The 22,499-nt window shown below is 38.4% G+C and overlaps 1 protein-coding gene across 1 annotated transcript; it reads left to right on the top strand.

Moving 5' to 3' along the window:
- Nucleotides 1-119: 119 nt before the first annotated feature.
- On the top strand, nucleotides 120-21,946 carry rab3ab (RAB3A, member RAS oncogene family, b). Its single transcript, XM_075485677.1, has 5 exons — nucleotides 120-199; nucleotides 11,053-11,277; nucleotides 14,891-15,009; nucleotides 15,887-16,011; nucleotides 18,441-21,946. The coding sequence occupies exons 2-5, from the start codon at nucleotides 11,053-11,055 to the stop codon at nucleotides 18,629-18,631; spliced, it is 660 nt and encodes a 219-aa protein (XP_075341792.1). The 5' UTR covers nucleotides 120-199; the 3' UTR covers nucleotides 18,632-21,946.
- Nucleotides 21,947-22,499: the final 553 nt, after the last annotated feature.

Genomic DNA, 22,499 nt, shown 5'->3' on the forward strand with positions numbered 1-22,499 from the left:
TATACCTCTCTACTATAAATGCTTTTTTATCAATTTCTATCTATCCCAATTGTCATTCTGTTGAAGCGCCATTCATGAGCTCTTATTTATGGAATGACAAACCGGATGTTCTGCTGCATAACATTTCTGACTTCACGGTGGTGGTGTTTTCTGCGGGTGCTGAACGCGGTGGACAGCAGCCGGATAGAAATCTGCAAAGGTACGCATTTTGTCTTTACTATTGCTGCATTGGCATACATCATAATTGTAGTTTAAATGTAGCGTCTCTTGTTTTTAATGTGTATATTTCTGTTTATTCTAAATTGAAAGTAAAGGGTTTCAGATTAGAGTCCCACACAAGATGCTTTGCCCTAACAGCTGTTTCCACTGTGAGACCCAGAAAGGCGACGTAGATGTAGCGCGTAAAATGCATGTTGATAGGCGTTATCTCTGGATGGATGAAGGCTGCTGCTGCTGTAGTGGCTCTCTGGTTTGATTCTGGGCCTGTCCTGTCCTGCAGGAAAAGGCGTTTCTCACCGTCGGGTCTTTTAAACCAAGAAAAGAGAACCAAATGGGTCTGAGGCAGGAACTAGAATAAAATGTGAACATTCGGTCCATCATTAGATTGTTATTATTGTTGTTATTAGCAAATTGCTAATAGTGTTTCATGAACATCATGCTTTGATAACACATTCTCTCTCTTTGCCCAAAAATCAGGTTTGATTTGAGGAATATTGTATATATAATTCATTAAAAGCGCTGTAGTTGAGCCATAAGGAGTGTTCCTGTGTTGAGGTAAAACACTTAATCAGATATAGTCATGTATGCGCATATGATTTGTCTGTCCATTCATATTATATTCAAACGGATAACGTTGACTGATAGCAATAGCACACAAACAGAGGATATCTTGAACAGCACAAAGTGGGAAATGAAATATGTACTCTGTAAAGAAGACATATAATTGGATCTTAGTGTGCGCCAGTGGATGGATAGTCTTTCATCTACTTGTGTGTGCTGTTTTCAAGGCTCGACTGTATTAGAAACTGTACATTGTGGAGTCAGCCAAGTCAGTCAGCAGTTTGGTTATTAAAGCAAATCAATATAAAGACCAAAGACTCCTCTGTCAGCGATGGAGTTTCATTTATTTTCCTTACCTTCCAAGATGTATAATTGTGTTTAAAAGACTCTGAATCTGAGCTGCCAGTCTGCAGGCCACATCTGCACGTTCTCTGCAGACAGTAAACCTACTGGCTTTTTGGCCTGCAGGCAAGAGTGACACATTTGCTGTTTCACAACGCAAAAAGCACATCCCTCCATGATGTTGCCTGGGACAAACACTAGTACCAAACAACATTAGTATGATGGGCTGGAGTGGTGTATTTTTGATACTTCTCAGATATCCGTTTGCTCTTGGGAAGAACCTTTGGAGCTGCAGGAAAACCCAATGAAAGTCCAGATTGCTTTTCTCCAAATGAAAATATTTCAATTCTTCCCACAAGCATCTACTCGCTGCTTTAGTGGCTCTAAACTGTTTAAAAGCTGAAACTGTCCCTTAAAAAGTGTTATCGAAATAGACTGAAAAAGAGTCACAGTTACTGGAAAGTGACCAAAGAAAGCCTTGAAGGCATGAAGTGCAGCAGAGATGTAAAAACAGGGAATAAATGTCTCAGATGAAATCCAAATATGACAAAGAGAGGTGAGGTTATATTTGAATCATATCTGTCCTGAATTCACCTGCAGACTGCAGCACCAAAAAAACATCCTCCACATCCTGCCCACTCTCCTCGCTGCTTTCTGTTTTTGGTGTGTGTGGGGGGGGGTGAAGAGGTGCTATTTTAAGCTTCTCTTCCTCTCATCTGCATCCCCACACTTTCTAGAACAAGGAGGCACGTGCTGTGATGAAAAGGGGGGAAAATGCCAGCTCAGAGAACCACGGAGCTGGATAGCAGCTCATCAATAGTTGTTGATTTACACCAACGGCTGGTTTGTGACAGGCTGATAATAGCTGTGTCAGGCGAACGGCTGGATATTCAGTTGAGAAAGAAATAACAGGGTTCTAGATTGATTTGATCCAGATGAGTTTAAGCAGTGAGTTCGTGACTCTGTGGTCCAGTTTTAATGCCCCACTTAAATAAATAGAAATGGAACAGCACAGCAGACAGTGTGGAAAGATGCAAACACCAGCAGTTTGATGAGGGGTCAGGAGTCAAAAGCCTGCTGGCTTCACACTCCAGATTAAATTGATTTTACAAGTCATTTTCTAATATAGGTACAGATACATCAGGACTGTAAATGAGAAGAAAAAAAACTTTATAAACAGCTAAGGGAAATGAGAAAGTATTATACTTTTGAACAGTACTTAAGTAAATTAATTAGACTACTACTGTCTATTTGTTCTAATTAGGCGGTGAAAAATGAATTTGCTTGCCTCTGCAGATACGTAGATCTCACCTCTCCTGCCTCAAGGTATTATTGAAGCTTTGATTAGGAACTATTGATGATGCCTTTTCAAGGAATTTGTACCCAGAAGGCCTATGTGTAGGCTTTAGTGTTATTTAGTGAAGTTGCATATAACAGCCAAATAAATTACCTACCTTACTCTCACCTTCCAAATATATGAAAGAAACAACAATGGCCAAAAAAAAGTGAAAAAAATTGTAGATCCTCTTTGGAGTCTGTGTTTGGCTTGTCCATTGCGGTTTAAAAGCATGGCACTGCTTGATGTTTTTTATGAGAAAGGAGAACTGTGCTCTCTGGAGATTCTTACTTCTGAAAACATTTATAAATATATTAAACTTCTGCCAATAGATGCAATTCTGTGTTCACGAAATAGTGATGATGAATCCAAATGTATTCATTTAGTTAGAGTATATTTATGTGCCGCCCAGCATGACTCTCAAAGACCTGTTTTTCAGTGGGAAGTGTAGTTTGTGTGCCAAGGGGACGTTTGATTTATTTGGATTATATGAATTGGTTTATAATATTATACAGTAGCTGCATATTGCCAGCTATCCATCATCTTTCCATATTGCTACATTGTATCACAGGCTGCATCAAGAAATCGGAGGTGAGAACGGGGAAGGACATTTGGCTCACAAGTAAAGGACTCCAAGTAGGAGTCCAAGCTTGGTGCTGCTGTTTCTGAATTCTTTTCTTTTCTTTACTTTGACTTTCTTTTCTCTGCTATAGTACTTCATTATGCATTATAAGTCTGTGTTAAGGTTATGAAAACATCATAGGTATATGGTAAAGTACACAAATATATTTTATTGCAGAAAGCCTTTTCAGTATTTTCCCCATTGCCATGATGATGTTATCTGCGGCTGTCGTGTCACAAGTTTGGGAAACTGCATGTCCAAAAGTGACTCTCTGCGTTTATAAAGCAATGCAGCAGGCTCCAGAAAACATAAAGCACCCAACATGCACAATTATGTTAAAAAATGTATGATTACAAAGAGTACTAGCAACAGAGGACGAGGGATTCTAAAAAGCAGAAATATAAAGCAGGTGTGTGAAGACGTGTTTTATTCCATTTTATCCATTTTAGTAATACCAGGCTAATATTTTAAATGCACACTCTGCATCTTAAATAACAAATACAGCCTGTCCTACTAAAGTGGGGTGGAAGAGGTTCCAGTGCTTGTTTGTTAACAACCGAAAAGATGATCCGTTCACGCCTCAGATGCCCCAGATGCCCCAGAGATATGCCTACATCTCTGCCTCTTTTTATATGTACAAATCTTTGAATTCAGAAATTGGTCGCCACCTTGCTTTCCACCAGTAGGATGCAACACAGTTCAAACACTTTTAAACTACGATGTACAAGTCATGGTATTGGAATATTTCATTCATACATGTCAGAGCAAGAAACTGGTTCTGAAGAAGGACAAGTGCAAATTGTACAGGGTCTCAGCCAATACTGATAAATTAAGTGTGACTCTGTGACTGCAGCAGCACTTAGCTCTGGATCAATCCAGCTCCTGCAGGACGTCAATCTCCTTTGAGTGTCAGGTTTAGAGCAGAGCTCGATGATGTCATTGTCCTGCATTAAAAACAGCATTGTTAATCATGATTGGATTAGGGTTAAAACTTCCTCTGGTTTGAGAGAGCAGCATGAAAAATCCAGACAGGGAGGGGAAGGTGAAACAGAAATAACTGCGTAAACATTGTAAACATTAGCAGAACTCTCTGGTTTCAGGGCTTTATATTATAAATAAACATGTGAAAAAAAATCAGTCTTCAGTTCTGTTTTCTCGTCTGCAATGCAAAGTTTTTCTTTCTTTGTTAATTCAACCTGATTTCTTTAGCAAAAAAACAAACTAAAAAAAGAAAAGAAAAACACGGGCTTCCAAAAACAGAAGGACACAGCAGTTACAAAGCTGACTTATTTTAGGGTAATTTTGCCTCTGTTATTATTACCTTTCTCTAAAGGCATGATAGAACATATCTCACCTCTTTCATCCACTCTACCCTGCCATGATAACAGATCTAGCAGCTGCTGTCCACTTGGCAGTTCTTCACCAGCTTAGTTTGAACTCTCACATCCGGTTCCCTCTTGGATTTCGGTCTCAGCTCACTGTCGTTATTTTGAGATTTTCATCTTAGTCAGATAAAACATTGAATCTGGACTGTCATGTCAAAGGATTCTGTCCTTCATTTTAGATGTTTTATTGCAGCTTTGAACCACTAAGAAACTAGATCATGCATGAGACTATACGATTTAGTTGATATTAGAGAAACCGATAATTACTGTAATTATTGTAAAAGGTGAGACCTTATCTGGAAGGAGAGTCATGAGTCAGCACATTCAAAAGACAACTGTAAACCTTTTTCTAATTAAGTATTTGCATCGGCAATTGCAGAAGAATGACTTAAAAGTAAAAATATGCGAGAGTACGAGTACGTAGATCTGGGTTCAAACTTTCAGAATGTATTTGTTAGAGTTGCAATTATTATCTACATCCATTACGTATAAGAAAAGAAGAAGAAAGAAGAAATCAATATCAATTTAGTTTAGTTTTTTTCACTTTAAAAATAACATAAAGGATATATTGCCATTAAAATAGGGTGGCAATAAAACACAGGACTGAAAAACACTATTGATCAGAATAGTGGACAAAAGAAAGATATGGCCCGAAACATAATGTCGCTCCTGTGTGTGAATTTAGATCGAACATGTTTGCAGGAATTCTGCATGTGTGAAAGACGGGATTTTAAAGTAATGACTGATTCTCCCGCATAATTAATTGGTCAAAATGACATGTTAATAAAAGTAATATGTGTGGTTCACTGAACATTTCTCACCCTTTTTATTAAGGCAGCTCCCACTGTGTGTTTCACCTGACTTGTAGGCAGTTTGTTATGAAGGCTAAATGAATGCAGCAGCATCCTGCGGGCTGAAACACATTTGCATAATGGGAATTTGTTAATTGCTTGCAGATTAAGCCGAGAGGTCTCAGTTTGTAAGCTTTCCTATCAAAGTAGAGTTTAGCAAAGGTTAAACCAGCCATCTTCTTCAATGCTAATCTCTGAGACGCAGAGGAGAGGCTGCAGTAATCTCACCACACCGTAACACACAGCAGATGCTGAACAGCCTCTTCTGAGAGCCCACAAGAGTCTGCGATGGTGTTTGACAACCTCCAGAGTCGCAGCAGTAGCTGATCATTTTGAACCCCAACTAATCTTTTGCTATTAATAGCACATGCTTGCATTTCATTATCAGGCCAACATTTTGGCCCCGAGGAAGTTTGATGAGCATGAGCTCCAGACTTCAGACATTTATTTTAATAGAAAAGAGAAAGAGGGTCACATCAGTGAGAGGTGAAACAAATTTTTCCTCAGTTGGTAAAAAACTTTGAGAGGGTTTAGCCAGAGGGAAAACAGAAATGCAGAAAAATCAATTGAAAGAAAACTCTGTTTCTAGTTTTAAAACTTCTAATTGCCTAATGTGTCATTGCTGTGCAACCACCTGACTCAGCTCAGAGAAGCTTGTCGATAAAGAGTCTTTGGATAGGAATATCTGGGGGGCTGAGCAGACATTTTAGATGCGACAGTAATACGAGTACATATATTTCTAACAAGGCAAAGAGGAGACTGAACACGAAGTCCTGACTGTGATCAAATGTGATCTCACTTCAAGTACATTGGTCGGAGTAAGAGAAATGTCATTGTCTTTTTGGATTTGGTTTGTTTCAGTTCACACAGTCAAACAGAGAGAGAAGTCAGATAACTGGTTGGCCTGTTCTGGTATACTCTTTAGTATATGTATTTTGTTCTAAGTTTTTGGTGAAATACTGTGGACGAATTTCCTTAAATAAAGGCATGTCACCAGTGAGGTTGACTAAACTGTCTGACCTCCTAGCATGCAATGCTGAGGGGTACCAGCTATCGATATATTCAGATATTAGAATTTGAACTTTGGTATCATTTGGTATCATATAAAAAAATATCTTGAAAAAACAACACACACTTTGTAAGATCTCTCCCTTTCTTTATGATTCCCTAAATCCAATCTAACGCTTGAATTTTTTTTATTATTATTTAAACTTAAAGGTCTCCTATGTATGACTTATTTTGCAAGAAACTCATTGTATTATATAACATGTTTACAATGAATTGTGTAGTTTTGTGTACATAGAAGCTCCAGGCTGCAGATTTGTGAGGAATTATTAACGTCAAAGGCAGAGCATAAGATGTCATCAACTGAATAGAAGTTGACAACGATGGAGCTGCTATATTTTTTTGATTTTATTAGTTAAACTACATGACAAAAATCGTATTTGTCCAAAATAGTAGAACAAGTAATGTCTGTTTTCTGTGGAACCTCACTTCAGTTTTATCAGCAGTAGCTGGTCATATCACACCAAGCAACACTTGCTCAGCCCTCTCTGCATAACAAACAATCAATGTGTTGAGGAAGGGCAGGATCTTCTTCAATTTTTAACAAGCATCTCTCTGTTGCTTCATGTAAGCTGATAGGTCGGGGCTGTGAGGACGGTGCTCTTGCTTTGTTTGTGCTCTATTCCCTGAGAGTCCTCATATTCGGCTGCAGTCGAGTTGAGATAACAGTCTAAATATAGAGACGTGTGGAGGGACTCAGAGTCCTTTGGGCTCAAGTCATTGTGCTTTCAAGAGTTAGCCAGGCCTTTTAGCCTTGAACCCTTGTAGTCCACATGGTTACATGCCAGTAAATGTTGTGAGAGTCAATAAAGCAGCTGGTGGTTTATTTGATTTCTGGCTCGATGGTTGCAGTTTGAAGAGATTTGAGATCGGATAATCTGCATGGCTGCTGTTAGAGGATCTGTTATATCATAAAGTCAGCTGTAGTATTTCTGTCTCTCATTTCTGTCAAATTTTTTGACAAAACATCTTGTCCATGTTAGCTGTATTAGGATTTCACTTTTATGCTGATGATACTCAAATTTACCTTCAGCTGAACCCTGACATTTGTTGTTTTGTACATTTTAAGGAAATTGTTTGGATGCTGTTAAACATACCAAATATAATTTAGATTGAGTTACTCACTAATGCTTACTTTGTGCCTTCTTCTGATACTCAAATACATCTTCTTACATTGGCTCACTTGAGTAAAGAAACTTTAGTTTTTTATTCTTGTTTGACTTTTTATCAAAAGTCAGACTCTTCTTTTCTTTTAAAGACCTTCCCAGGCACTAAAGCAATATAAAGGAAATATATTAGATTAAATCAAATAATCCAAATGTATTACAATTATTATAAGTCATAATATCTATCATCTCAGCCGCAAGTTGTCCATAGTGCTGCAGCCTGACTGTCGACTTTTGTATGTAAATTTGAGCAAGCTTATGCTGATAATCTGTTCAGTATAGTTTTGAGAATGGTTCAGTCATGATCAATTCATGATTCTACCCATCCATACATCAGATTGGGCACGAGTAGGTTTGTGATATCAGCACAGTCCATCACGAGGAAGGAAAACTGTGACTTCATGAGAGCAAGATGAGATGTTGATAGAACAATGAGAAGAAGTCATAACAGAATAATGTCATTTATGTGTCATGGTCCTTTAATAAACAATTATACATCAGAATCAGAATTCGTTTTTATTGCCATTGTTAGTGAACAGTGTTCACTAACTAGGAATTTGCTGCGGCGTAAGGTGCAAACATGTAACAGGGATATAATGATAAAAAATAAAGAATAAAAATATATGTATATAAAATATACAAGGTGTGTACAACAATACACAGTAACCAATATACAGCAACCAATATACAGAGCAACAACAGTGAATTTTGTGGTGCAGCCAAACTGGTGCAGATGACTAATTTTACTTCACCCAGATTTGTAGAAGCACAAGGACTCTTGTGGACACCGAAAACACGATTTGGCCTTCATGTCCCATGTTGCACGCTTTGGTCACTGTAACTTCAGCTTTTATTAGTTCTTAGAGCCACCCAGATGTTATTCAGGCATGGATCAGCTTGCCCTCGTCTATCTTATAATGTTATTTTGGATTGATTATCTTTCATTTGGTCAACACTGTGGATGAATGTTTTTTTTAAGTACACTAGTTTGACTTGGCTTACAATGGAGTAAACTGATAGGAGGTTTACGGTTACTTTGTGACTTGTCGATACAGAGAAACTCTCCAACTGACATGTAGGTCAAAGTGCCTTTACACAATAATCATACAAATTCAGACATAAAGATGAAAACCAGTACCACGTGAGTTTAAAATCTAAAAGAAAATAGTTAAAAAAACTAATCTGCAAGAAATGAAAACTAAAAAAGATTAGAAGTACAGCCATTGATAATTCAGAGCAGAAAATAAACCTTAAAAGTAGAAACCATGTCCATGTCCCAAACCCAAAGACTGAGCTGGTTCCACAGGACAGGGCCATGATGGCTGAAGGCTCTACCTCCAATTTTACTCCTTCAAATTCTAGGGACCTCAATCACGACAGCATTTTTAGAGTAAAATCCTCTGTCAGGAAAATATGAGTCTATAAGGTCACCACCTCCTGTTTGTGAGTGTGTGGGCTAGTAAATCTAAAGTTACAGCTGCCACATAGGTAGTTGTCAGTAGTGTCATTGTTGGTGTTGTTGTCAGGCTACATCTTTAATGGTCTATAACTTAAGTTGTACTCATGAAGGTGTCATCACCAGTGTTTAGTATCACAATAGTTCTGTGGGTGACACAAATAGAAAGAATAAATTTGAAATTTGGGGGTTATAATCTTGGACTAAGCATACTGGACTAAACAAGATGAGAAACAATGTTAATACGTGTGTAAATTTGTGAATACCAAACTCCAGACTAACATGAGGGAAGTCATACTGAATTATTCCTCAGACATTGTGACTGATTGCCTCCAACATTTTTCTGATGAGGAGACTGAAATTGGTGTTCTGTTTTCCGATGACATTGCAATATACTGCTTTGATTTCAAGCCCAACTGGTTTATCATCTCTTATGCTGAGATGTTGCTACTGCTAGTATCTCATCTTTTGTCTGAGCGCTAATTAAATACGAATTTGTTAAGCTATGCTGTCTTTAGTGCATATACATGTAGAAATCTGCATGAACCCGAAGATAATTTTAGTTTTGCTTAAATAATTATTAAAACAAATGATCAATAATAAGAGATAATTATTCAAATGATAACCATTAATCACTGCACCACTAGTCTGCAGTTTGCTACAAAAGTTATCATGTAGTTTTCCCCAATATGAGATGATGAGAAAGTGATGTCATCCCACCTTGTAAACAAAACGATCAAAATGTATCTTACCAGTTTCACCTACCATCGCTCCTCACTGTCCCCTACTCACAAGAAGAGTGAAGAGCATATAGGGTTTCTAACTTTTTTTCAGTCTCGTCTACATACCTCATGGATCCTCTTAAGTTTGTGTAAGTTGGAATCTAAAGCTCTGACTGTTGCTGAATATTATAAGTGGCCCAACTGCGTGGTGCTGTCCATGGTGCTGAAGTGTCACATTTAAAATGTTAAAATTTTGATATTTGCATGCTTTTTTCTTTCAGTCCCACCCGCCTCTCAATTGTATTTTTTATCTTCGATATTTTCCAAACTACAGTTTATACCACAAATAGTCAATTCAGTATTATGTTGAAGTTTATACACTGGGAAAGTGTAGCTTTTGTGATCAAAGTGACAAATAGTGATATATACAGTATATATATATATATATATATATATATATATATATATATATATATATATATATATATATATATATATATATATAAAATACAATAGGATACAATATTTCTATGAGATGTTTTAGGTTATTCAGTAGTTTGTCTCCACTAGAAATACACCTAAGTCCAAGCCTCCTTTGGAACAAAATATTTTCAGGGTGACATGACATGCAGACACTATTATAGATGTTGGATTTTGGGTCATTTAGGAGTGGAGCTGGTGTTGTAACTAAAAACATTAACTTTAGTTAATGTTTTAAATGTCTTAAATGTCTTTAACCTGCCGCAGTTACATGATTTGAGTTAAATCTTACCCATAAAAACTGATATGAGCTTTAAAAAGTTAGTATTATGGAAATGCCTAATGTTCACAGGCAATAGAAAAAAAAATGACAACATTTGTATTTAGGTGCATTGAAGTTCTCATAAATCAAAATTACTGCTGCGGTTTCAGTAGTTTTGCATAACTGTGTAGCAAATTGCTCCATTTTGATCTATATCCCCTGTTAGAAAATAACAAATCACCTTAATTAGCTCAAACATATCATGTGTTTATGCAGTCCTACTTTTTCTAGTTTCACGCCTTAATAACCCATACAGTATACATGTAACTGTTGCTGATATTTATGGATATTTCTACATCTGTATCATCATGATGTTAAAGTTATGAAATATCATGTGTGAATAAAGTATTTTTCAATTACATTCTATTCTATTCTATTCTATTCTATTCTATTCTATTCTATTAACTACAGGATATTTGTATAAATGTTTGCTCTTCTCTTCTCTGCTCTTTTGTCTTTTTACATAAATATTCACCTCAGCTATTTGATTTAAAGTTCTTCTTCTTCTTTCTTTCTGTCCTACAGATGGCCTCGGCAACTGCGACCTACGGGCAGAAGGAGTCTTCAGACCAGAACTTTGACTATATGTTCAAGATTCTCATCATTGGCAACAGCAGTGTGGGCAAAACCTCCTTCTTGTTCCGCTATGCTGATGACTCCTTTACACCGGCTTTTGTCAGTACAGTGGGGATCGATTTCAAGGTGAAGACCATCTACAGGAATGACAAGAGGATCAAATTACAGATCTGGGTAAGACAGCAAGAGACTGGATGAAAGTAAATGAACTAAAATCCATGTTACGGTTTTAAATCTAGTTGAATTTGTAAAATTAATTCAATTAATTATCCACACAGTTTGCTTAGAGTGCCCGACACACAATATACTCAAAGCCTGTTTAAATTGGCATGCTGTGGGAATATAGGATGGGTAGAGAGGCATAAATTAGAACAAAAATAATGAGACGACACAGCAAGTTACAGTGACATGCCCTCAGGAGCAAACAGGAGGAAGTTTATTGTGATGATTTGTTGAATCATACATGTATCTGTTTTTAAAGTCCAACCGTAAAACACAGTGGAGGCACGGAGGAGCAGCGCACTGGGAAAACAGGCTCCCTGAGGTTAGCTTACATGAAGAAAACTGGTTTATCAGCATCATGTCGTAGATTTGTTTTCACCTTTACAACATGTCTTGCTGTTAATATGAGCAGGGATTTGTGCATATATATTTGTAGGACTGCTTCTGTTGTCAGCCTTTGCCAGGTCTTGCCTCTGGTAAAGAGATGCAATTGGCCAATCAGAGCACAAGAAAACATGACTGAGTGCTGCTCTCCCTTCCCCCAGTACTACACATCTCCCTCAGTAGCTAACACACACGAGTGTGCACCCACACATGCATACACACACCATCCCCCATCTTTCAGCAGCTCCATCAGCTGAGATTCAAGCAGAGTAGAAAATGGAAATTGTTTGAGCTCAAACATCGACAGAGTATACACAGCATATTTCATTCACTGTGTGCATTTAATCCCATTTATGTACAGTAATCAGGTATGTAACCTGACCTGCGATTCAGATTTACATACACATACATGTTATTACACTGGAAATGGCTGTACTTGTGTCTGTAGCCACAACGTCACCATACTAAATCTACTGCTGAAGCTTAGAAATGCTTTCTGCTTTAAATCTGTTTGCAGACTTAAGGCTGCATTCAGGCTGTCAGGGTTTATGACATTCAAGACAAAAGCTAAAGTTTCTGTCCTCAATCCCTTAATTAGATTTTTATTAAATGATCAGTCACTCTAAATTATTTGAGTTATTAAAGCACATGTCCATCATCATTTGCAGTTAAGACAGAATCACTTCTATTACCTTGTGATATATATTTGTAATGCTCTTAAACACATTCTCACTCCCAGCTCATCACCCACACTGATGCCTGGCCCAGGAGGCCTTGGTGTCACATTATAATGTACCCTTTAGGGTCTTGTTTCAACATGTAGGGTGCTAATCTACAAATGCATCTTGTCTAGTTCAAACTTTTCTTACTGTTCCATTTGCGTTGTACTTTTCTTTAACATTTTCCTTTTTAGTTGCTATTTTAGTCAGCTTTGGCATCACCTGAAGAGGAATCTTTGTTCACTCTCTCATGGAGTCCACTTCAGATGTTGAGGGACATCTATAGGAGACAAGTCTACAGGAGTGCCTTTTGTGTTTAATTTTCTATTATTAGCTCATGCCTTCGTGTGGGTTCCATCCTTCACCCATACATTGCCCATTTTACCGGGGTCTTGCAGCAAAAAACATTCTGCTTCAGGAGGTATTGTGAGCACAGACACGACTGCCCATTATGCAACACCACTCTGTGCTACCTACACTAACAGTTTAGGTATAGAACGAATTATCTTATCCTTAGCAGCCTTCAGCAAAATGAGTGGATGAGCATGAGAGGTTCTGATTGCAGTTACTAAAGAATACACCCAACCGTATATTTGGATGGTGAAGGTCAGAGCTACAGCTCTCTGAAAAAACAACACAATTTTCTCGTAACCTGAGAATGATCATGTCTGATTGAGTGGCGAAACTTTGATGAGTCCAAGAATCGATACATAGCCTACTTACGTTTACATGTCAGTTTATACCAAAGGGTATGTTGTCTACATGTTTCAAAATGTTTCCTAGTCTGTGTTGAATGTGATATAATGGGTTACAATGGCTTGAGAATACTAATTTATATATACACATACTGTATATCACTGTACCCTACCATCTGTAGGCTTTTAGACCAGCAGTTTTGGTTCCTACACAGCTGGATTGAACCATTTCTTCAATGTTGAGTTTGGATTATAATAAAAAGAGAGCAAGGACTACCAGTGTCACATTGAGAGTGGCTGCTCATCAACATGAATTCAATTAATAGGCAAATATTGTAGAAGTGCATTGATAAATAAACTTTTCTTAAGTTTCAGCCATGTTGGATGAATATCATCTGGTTTAAAGCCTATCATATGTATTTTTCTTGAAAGACAGACTGATTATAAGCCAATATTGTGCCTCTTTGAATGTTGCAGCCATCTCCTTTCCTTTGAAGGACCAGTGGCTGCTAAGAAAGGAAACAGTGAAGCAACTTTCTTCAGCTTGTAGGGATTTCAACCAGTTCTTATTGTGGTTGCCACCTCGGTACTTCAGTGATGATTTGTCTCCAACAGCCTGATTCAAAAACCTCCAGAGGCCCCCTGAAATACCAGCTGTACTGGGAACAATCAAGAAGTCTGACAAATTGATAGTGAAATCTGACTTTCAATCATACAATTATAGTTTTTAGCTTCAAGGAGCATAGACACAGGCTGTGCAGGACTCTAAAAACAAGGAGGGTCGGTTGTTGTAAACTTTTGATTAAAAGAGTTAAAAAAGGCTAAACAAGCCTTGTTTTGGGCTGGAGTTTCTCTGCCCTGGTTATAGTGTTTTGCCATTTTACAAGCTAGAGTGAGATTGATTCATTCAAAACCATTAATAACTGGTTTGTCATCAGCCAAAGAACCTGGAATCCTTCATAAAGCCTTTTCAGATAAAAACAAAAAGCTCTGCACTGTCAACACATACATTCCTGCAATCCTTTTTTTCACATTTTTATTTGAGAATGTGTGTGTTAATGCTGCATGTGCAGAGCAGAGTTTTCTAATCCTTTCCGCTCTGCAGTAGTCAGCAGCTCTCCAGCAGCAGTGAGGGCTGTCTTTTTTCACAGCAGTGATAAGCTGAACATTTACACAGACTTGAGGGCGCTAACTGCTCTCAATTCCACTGCCGTATAGAAAGTACTGTAATGATTAGAGGTGATAAATGAAGTATGTGAATGCATTTAAATCAAATATTGGACATGCCAGATAATCACAATGGCGCTTGTTATTTGTCAGTGGACTTAGAACATCACTCATCAGACAGCTGGGATAAAACTAGCTGCTGTTTAAATGCAAAGTGCAACAATTTCTCTGCATCATGTTTTCTGTCTCAAGTTTTTACGTGATGTTTGACTCACTGCTGGTTGCTATATCTATACCATATCAGAGGAATGCAATTTAAGAAAAAACAACAACCCTGTATTGTCTTTTTCTTGGTATGTCTTGAATTTAGAAATAAAGATGTTTGTTTTTGTCTGCAGTATTTATAGTTCAGTGTGAAGAAGAAGATAAAGGGGTGCTTGCAAAACAAAGAAAAAGAGTCAATTACAGTCTGAAGACGTAAAACTTTGCTGTGAATCTGATTAATCTGAAATCCCTTTCATGGTGTGAAGGAACTTGTGCATCGATAAATTCATTAAAACTTCCATCTGAACTCTACTTTGTGTTGTTGTTTTTTTTCAGGATACGGCGGGTCAGGAACGTTATCGTACCATCACTACAGCTTACTACCGAGGGGCCATGGGCTTCATCCTCATGTATGACATCACAAACGAGGAGTCTTTCAATGCTGTCCAGGACTGGTACGTTGTGGCTAAAAGGGGGTTTGTCACATAATAAGAAAGTAAGCTGACACCCACCTGTGACAGGGAGGGGTGAGGGAATGATGGATAAAAAGGTATCTGGAAAGCCAGCACTGGTCTGTAAATAGACACAGAGATAAAGCAGACAAAAGAACAAGGCAGAAATGGTTCAGGTTTCGGTATTCTTTAATGCCACACAGTATCTGCTTCCTCTGTGTCTGCGGAAGAATCAGATGCTGCAGTGATCGTGATGATCTTTTATTGTTTTTGTTTCCTGCTGGGGCTCTGGCTCGGTAGAGTCGATAACCCTCTGCTTCTTCTACATTAGATAAGGGTTTTAAAGATGAGAGAACCTCAGGTAATGATTTGTCATTTCTCTCCTTTAACATTTCTCTAATTCCAATGTTTTTAAATACCACACATTGTATTATAGCAGACACAGCTTTTGAGTTATATGTGCAGTTTAAGAGTACAAAACTACAAATCTTTTTGCCTACAGAAAAATGAAAATAAAAATTGATATGGTTTATTGCTTAGGTCTGGTGGTTGGGCTTGAAAAAGCAGTAGAGGAATATGAGAGAGCTATAGATGTGGTTTATTATGCAAGGTTGCTCCACACGCTTCAGATTCAATTTGACAGCTCTAACTGTAATGCAAGCTTTCTACATTTTTTCATTCTGAAATGTTGCTTCATCTCCTTTGTTAGGTCTTAAGTTTGTGTCAGTGGCATCACATTTGCCTCCTGCCAAAATCATTTTAGATTAACAATTTTTAACTATGTTCACTCAGTGTGATCCGTAACTTGCTTTAAAAACTCAGTGCAGCTGGCGAGAGTCTTTTGATTTTCCTATCTGACTGCTTGTGGGTTGGTTCCCAGGTCGACTCAGATTAAGACATACTCGTGGGACAATGCCCAGGTGCTACTGGTTGGAAACAAGTGTGATATGGAAGACGAGCGAGTGGTAAACGGAGAGAGAGGCCGGCAGCTGTCCGAACACCTTGGTGAGTTCAAACGCTTCAGTTCTATGACTTGTTCGCACTGACTCAAGTTTAAAGAGATACACTTGTTTGCACATCTTTACATGTTGATGGCTCAAATGGGAGCAAATTTGAACACAATCTGTGTAGGTATAGAAACAGAACTGGAGATGCCTGTTTCAGTTTTCCAAGGCCTTGAATCCTGGCTCCCATATAAAATTCTCTGTGGGTGCCCCCTTCTGATAAGCTAAGAAGGAGTTCAAAGTAACAGTTGGCAGGGTGAGGCTGCTGTTGTTGCTGCCAGTCAGCCGGGCGCCTTTCTGTAGGTAGTTCGGATGTTCTTGCTCCGCTTGTGAGTTTTCCTCGAATTTCCTGCCACATACACGCTTGGTTAACGATTGACTCTAAATCGGCTGAAGATTTGAACAGATGTTTAGCTCTCTGTTAAATGGTGACTGATGCGTGACCTGACTAAGTATACTGGAAGTAAGGGTGCTGAGGAGGATGCAGCTCCACTGGACTCGCAGGGAGCTGTAACTGCAAGATGAAAACAAAAGAAGAATATGATAAGTCTATAATAACTATAACTACATTTAAATAACTGAAATACACTGTATTCCTTTTTAATACAATATGCATTTTTTTAAGTTTACGACTTTACAATTTGTTTTCTATGCAGCCTACGTGATGCATACATGTGCAGCATGTGACATAGCTCGGCCCATACTTAAGGCATTACTTGCATTATGCAGGTCCAGCCCTCGCTTAGAAGTTTTTGATTAATTCTTGATCCCTCTGTTCAACCTTTGGTGATGCTTTATGTTTTCACTGTTTTCAACTTGATGTGGTGGTGGTTGTTATGAAACTTACTCTCCGTCTCACAGTTTCCTGCTTCACTGGTTTCAGAGCATTTGAATGGAGTATATCATTTAGTAAGTTCACATCAGTTCCGCTAAAGATCTGGTAGTGCAACATGTGTCAAATGAGGACACAAAAAAAACTGTTCAGACTTTGAGAGTTGAGAATTAGTTGTAAATGTTTTCAGCTGTGTTTATTTCATTCAAATGCCTTTATGTTTTGTTCCCATTATGCGTGGTTGTGGCTCAGTAATGATAATAGTTGTCTTTGGATTAGAAATAAACATTCAATCTGAGCATTGCTGTACATTGTATAGTGGTGTTTTTATTTTGACAAACAGCATGCTGATATTTATTTATATTTGCTGTCTTTCGTAGTATGAAATACTCATACACTGGTGAAAAAAATTTTGAGGAGCATTTATTATGACATCATTATCTAGATATTTCTCTCAGCACCCCCAACTATGACTGACTTCCAGCATCTCTGCACCTTTCCTGGGTTTACTCCGTCCTTCGCTTAGTGTCAAGTGGGATTGGTTACTTTTTACAGAGCACTGGACAGTACCAGTACCAGTAAGGTTCTTCTGAACAATCCTGAAAAATGCAGGGACAGGGCTCGACACTGATTGGTTAAACTTGGAGTAAGCAGCATTGCTGAAAAAGCTGCAATCATTCAGAAGCGGCATGAACCACGCCGCACTGCTCCTCTCTAAAGTAATACAATCAACAATATGAAATTCTACAGAAAGGCTGACTAAGCAAACATTTACAAAACAAACATCTAGGTTTCCTCCATTTTGCTCTTGTTTTGGTTGTTGTAGTGTCACAGATCCATTGTTACACCTACAGAATACAATATGTTGTTTAGATGTGCTTAATAAAAATGTCTCAATCAAAATTGTGTCACGTTGTGAGTCCCATGGATCCTACGGTGCAGTTCAAACAGTCAGCCTTAGAAGACAGTTATAGGTGAGCATTTGCACCTTCTTGTGCTTGCTCCTGTAATGGAATAATGGCTTATGTTACTTGATAACAGCAAAACTTTAATGATATTGACTTTTTGTCATATTAGCTAAAATAGTTTCCTCCTTGTGCTTCTAATGTGATTTTTAAGAATCAATCCTGAGTGAAAACAACCATTCTGTGGCTTTAAACTGTGTTAATTACTGCCACTTTTACAGTTGCCGTGGTGACAAGCTTTTGCTGCATGACAGCCTCCACTGCTGGTAGAGACTCTGGAGGCAGAGCTAAAGCACAGCAAAGAGGGAGGAGCCTGCAAGTTGAATCAATTCAATTTTTCACCTTCTTCTCAAGGGTACCAAATTTAGCATTAAAAGTCATGTAATCACCAAAGTCATTGGAATATGTTCTCTGGGAACTGTCAGACTGAGACCAGCGCTGAAATACTGCACTTGTTGCCATACCAATAAAGACTTCATTTTCACTTGAATTACTTCGGTCCATTCTTGAGCCTCCTACTAAAAGAATCGTATCTAACAGAACCATGGCAGTTATGGCAGGTTTTCTTGTAGATTTGTTTTTTGGCCTGATAGACCTTCTCTGCTCCTCTCCCACTCCCTGTCTCTCCTGTAGGTTTTGAGTTCTTTGAGGCCAGTGCTAAGGACAACATCAATGTGAAGCAGACCTTTGAGCGGCTTGTCGACATCATCTGCGAAAAGATGTCTGAGAGCCTGGACGCTGGTGATCCTGCCGTTACAGGGGCCAAACAGGGGCCCCAGCTGACAGAGCAGCCTGCTCCTCCTCACCAGGACTGTGCATGTTAAAGCTGACTCATTTCCCAAACTCAAATTCTGCTGTCTTTCTCCTTATCTTCCCTCAGCTGCACCCCAAGTCCTGGGGTCCTTATTTCATCACCTTTTCACAACCTTTCCTGCTTCTTCCTGTTGATTCATTGCCTGATAATCTCAAGAACCAGGCTGAAAAGCATTTGAAATGCTCTGAGATGTAGGTGGTCCAGCATTATAGGAGAATGCTTCTAATTTCTCTGCATAAAGGAGCTATAAGGTGTGGTTTTTAATCACTGATGCCAAATCAAGTTCAGTCCGACTAAGGCATTTCTCTGTCTTTGCAGGCCTGGTTCTTGATGGTTTCTCTGTTCCTAAATGTGGTTTTAAAAGAAGGATTTGACGGCATACATCCTCAGAGTGCCATTTAAATCCTTCCAAAGTTTACAGTACTTTGTTTTATGTCAGTCAAATGTCTTGAAAAGATGCCAGCCTTGGATTTGGTAACCAAGAAGGCCAATGTGGAGTTACATGAGGGTAATGATCCAGCTGAGATCTACTCAATATCAGCATGTCATATACATTTCTTTATGTTGTCTCACCTAAGAATTAGCAAGTGTTTCATATCATTTGCTAAATTAAGCATTTTCATTCAGCCTTCTTTATCTTTTTTTTTATTTCTTTAGCAAACTTTTTTTTGTACTCCTCAGCCCTGTTTATTATTTTCATACATTAAAACACAGTGGGAAAAATATGAACTAACTATAGCCAGGAGAAAAAGAGCAAAAAATGAAGAGACATGTTTTATTTAATTATATTTATTTGAAATGTACATATAAATGTTGTGCAATATACATATAATATCTACAGATATGCACTTCTGGAAATACATTTTAAGAAGTTTGATGGATGTTCTATGAGAATAATATAAAATATAAAAGGTCTATGTTGTTTGGATGTGTGCAGGCAGCTCCTCAGGGGGCAACTATATTTCCTCATTGGCTGCTACTTTCAGAAATATGTGGAAAATGTAGCTTTTTGCAAAGAAAAACCCAGTTCAAACTACAAAGTACAAATTGTGTACTTAGTAACATGTTTATCACCCTCTGAATCCACTGATGACGAACATCGACATAAAACTTTGATGTTAGAGGAAGGCTTTTGTGTGGGTAAATGCTGTTTTAAGTCAGAAATGACTGCAATTAAACTGAGATTTGGATTTTTTTCAGGACAGTTTTCTGAAAGCTCAAAGTAATCTAGTTTCTCAATAACGTTGTATGAAGAGTGGTCTCTGTTGTTACTTCACTAACAGAGAAAAATCGAATGATCTCTGAAAATCATTTTGTGCAACACATCTGTGCAGTTGTGCTCGCTAACAACGCTACATGTTGATTTATCACACCTCAGGCAGAGTTGCAAAGTTGAAGTTATGTAGTTATAGCAGCAGACGGCTGCGCTGCTCGTCCCAGCTCCTTTATCTGACATCGAGTCATTCAAACATTTCAGTGTTATACCATGCGGATATGAGTTTGGAGAATGCAAAATATGTTGTGCTGTGCATTTTTTATAGTATTTTGCCTTTATCTTATAGTCAGCAAGAGGAAACATCAGGAGAGAATGATGATGGCGTGTGACAGGGCCTGATCTGAGCTTGTAGCTGTTACATTGTAAAAGTCTTTGACTGGCGGGCCATTACGGCATGCATGCTGTCTTTAAATCACTGGAGTTCTCGAGGCTTGGCACTTTCTTTCCAAATACATCAAAAACAGAATTGGTTTGTTTGACACTACAGTTGAGATTTTGAGAGAACAGCAGGCCTCAACGGACATCGAACATACTCTAGAATTGAGGGCACATGTCAGTCTTTCGTGATGGTAGAAGCCCAAAATGCCAGTCAGGAAAGATTTTAGCACCTTCCAGGCTGCGCTGAAGTGATTCAAGCCTGTACTGCTGTGTGTTTTAGCTCACGTGAGCATTCTTATGGTTTAACTGCTGTATTTTGAAAGACTAAGAGGCATTCTAGCATTTATGAATCCAGGGGAAAATGTGTCAAACAACCAGGCGACTCTTCGTGTTTGATTGCCTAATAACAAACGCCACTCACACAAGAACTTCCTCGTCAGTATTACGAAGCCGCTTAACCAGGTTCTCACAGGCTCCTCTGCAGATGTCAGTTTATTTGTCTGATTGTGTGTGATGTCATCTATGCTCAGTCTTCAGGTAAATCATGGACAGCACTGTATAAAGCTGGAAAAGCGTCAAACAGCTGTGCAGGAGTTTTGTGATCTATTTTTTGGTATTCAGCTGTTTATTCATTAAATACAGTGTCACTCATGTGGACATCCCTTCCTCAGAAAGTATCTTTACACTTGTTTTGATACATTTTCCACAGCCAAAACAGGTTTTCTGGGTTTCCCTTCTTTTGACCAGAGAATACACCAGAAGCAGCTCACTGCTTTGCTTCAGGAAAACAGAATGAGATGTGTGACCAGCTTATCAAGTTTAAAATTGTAATGAAACAAGTTCTACTCGAGGCAATGCATTGAAGTCTCATCATTCAAACATGGTTTTATAGTCCTGTATTCCACAGATGGAAGGTGGCAGTAAAAACTCAGATGAAAAGGACTGTGGACTGAGAACGCAAAGCACTATGAAAATCGGTAAAGTTGTAAAAAAAAAAAAATCACGATAACTTCATACAGTCGGTGTCTTTGATCGTGCGATTGAAAAAATTCTGAATCAGACAAGCATTTTTTTTAAAAGCAACTGAAAGTGCTGCTCCCGTAACAGAAAATGAAGCCCCAGTCAAAGTGATTTTGATCCTGCGTATGTTTTGATCCTTACTGGTTGTGACTGTTTCTTTTCTGGTAAAACCCAAACTTATAAACTGTTCTCCTTTTGGAATACGTCTTCCTCTCCATATAAACCTGATCTGTAAATACTGTATCTTTGAGTCATATGTGTGGATTGTGTTGTATTGACTCAGGCTTGCATCAAAAAACAAGAAGGAAAAAAAAAAGAGGAGAAAAAAAGACAGTAAAAACCTGAATATCCCAACAGAGCCATGTTGTACTGTATCCGCATTCATTTCTAGGCCTGCTTGTGAATGAATGTGTCACTCAATTATGAAGCAATACACACTACAGTATAGAACACTAAAACAAATGTCATCAAGCTTGGTAGAAGTTGCTGACTGTAGGTCTTCTACTAGCACGCAGAAACATGTATCTTTAGTTGGTCTTGTATCACTGCCTCCTCAAATCCTTTCAGTTTGGGCCATTAAGGTGAGAGAATATGCTGTGGATGTTTTTATCTGTACTTTGTGGTAAAACAATAAAAAGTTGCTAACAATCACCTGGCTGTTGTTTTTTGAAGATGTAAACAGGACAAGATGGATACTGCTGCCTGCTTCCTCTTTAGTATCCAGTGACCACATAGATTTAAATCCACACTTGAGACGCCTAAAAGCAAGAAGGTTCTGGCTTTGAACTGGCAGGTCGGAGGGGACCTTTCTGTTTGGGTGGTCACCGTGTGCCTGCATATATTTTGGATAGTCCAAAGTCCTTAAGCAGTCCAGCCTTCTATACCCCTAAACCAGGATAAAAAGGAAAACCTGCACATGCTAATGAATGGATAGATTCTTTGGATGCTACTGGTTCCAACATCCTCAGGATGTCACTGTATCACCTTTCACTGCTAGACTGTTAAAAATCTCAGCAGAAAGGAGATAGCATCCTCCTTTAAGATTTAAACACACATTCAGTTGAAAAAGAGTGTTTTCGTGTATTCTCTCATTTTAGGTCGCATTCATCAACATTATATTCTATTTACCCGTATTAGGGCAGCTTTATTTCATCACTTGTAGTTTCCCATTTAACCAGCAGAGGGAGCTAGGCTCCAGACTAAC

This window comes from Odontesthes bonariensis, chromosome 15 (genome assembly GCF_027942865.1).
Source record: "Odontesthes bonariensis isolate fOdoBon6 chromosome 15, fOdoBon6.hap1, whole genome shotgun sequence".
NCBI classification, from domain to species: domain Eukaryota; kingdom Metazoa; phylum Chordata; class Actinopteri; order Atheriniformes; family Atherinopsidae; genus Odontesthes; species Odontesthes bonariensis.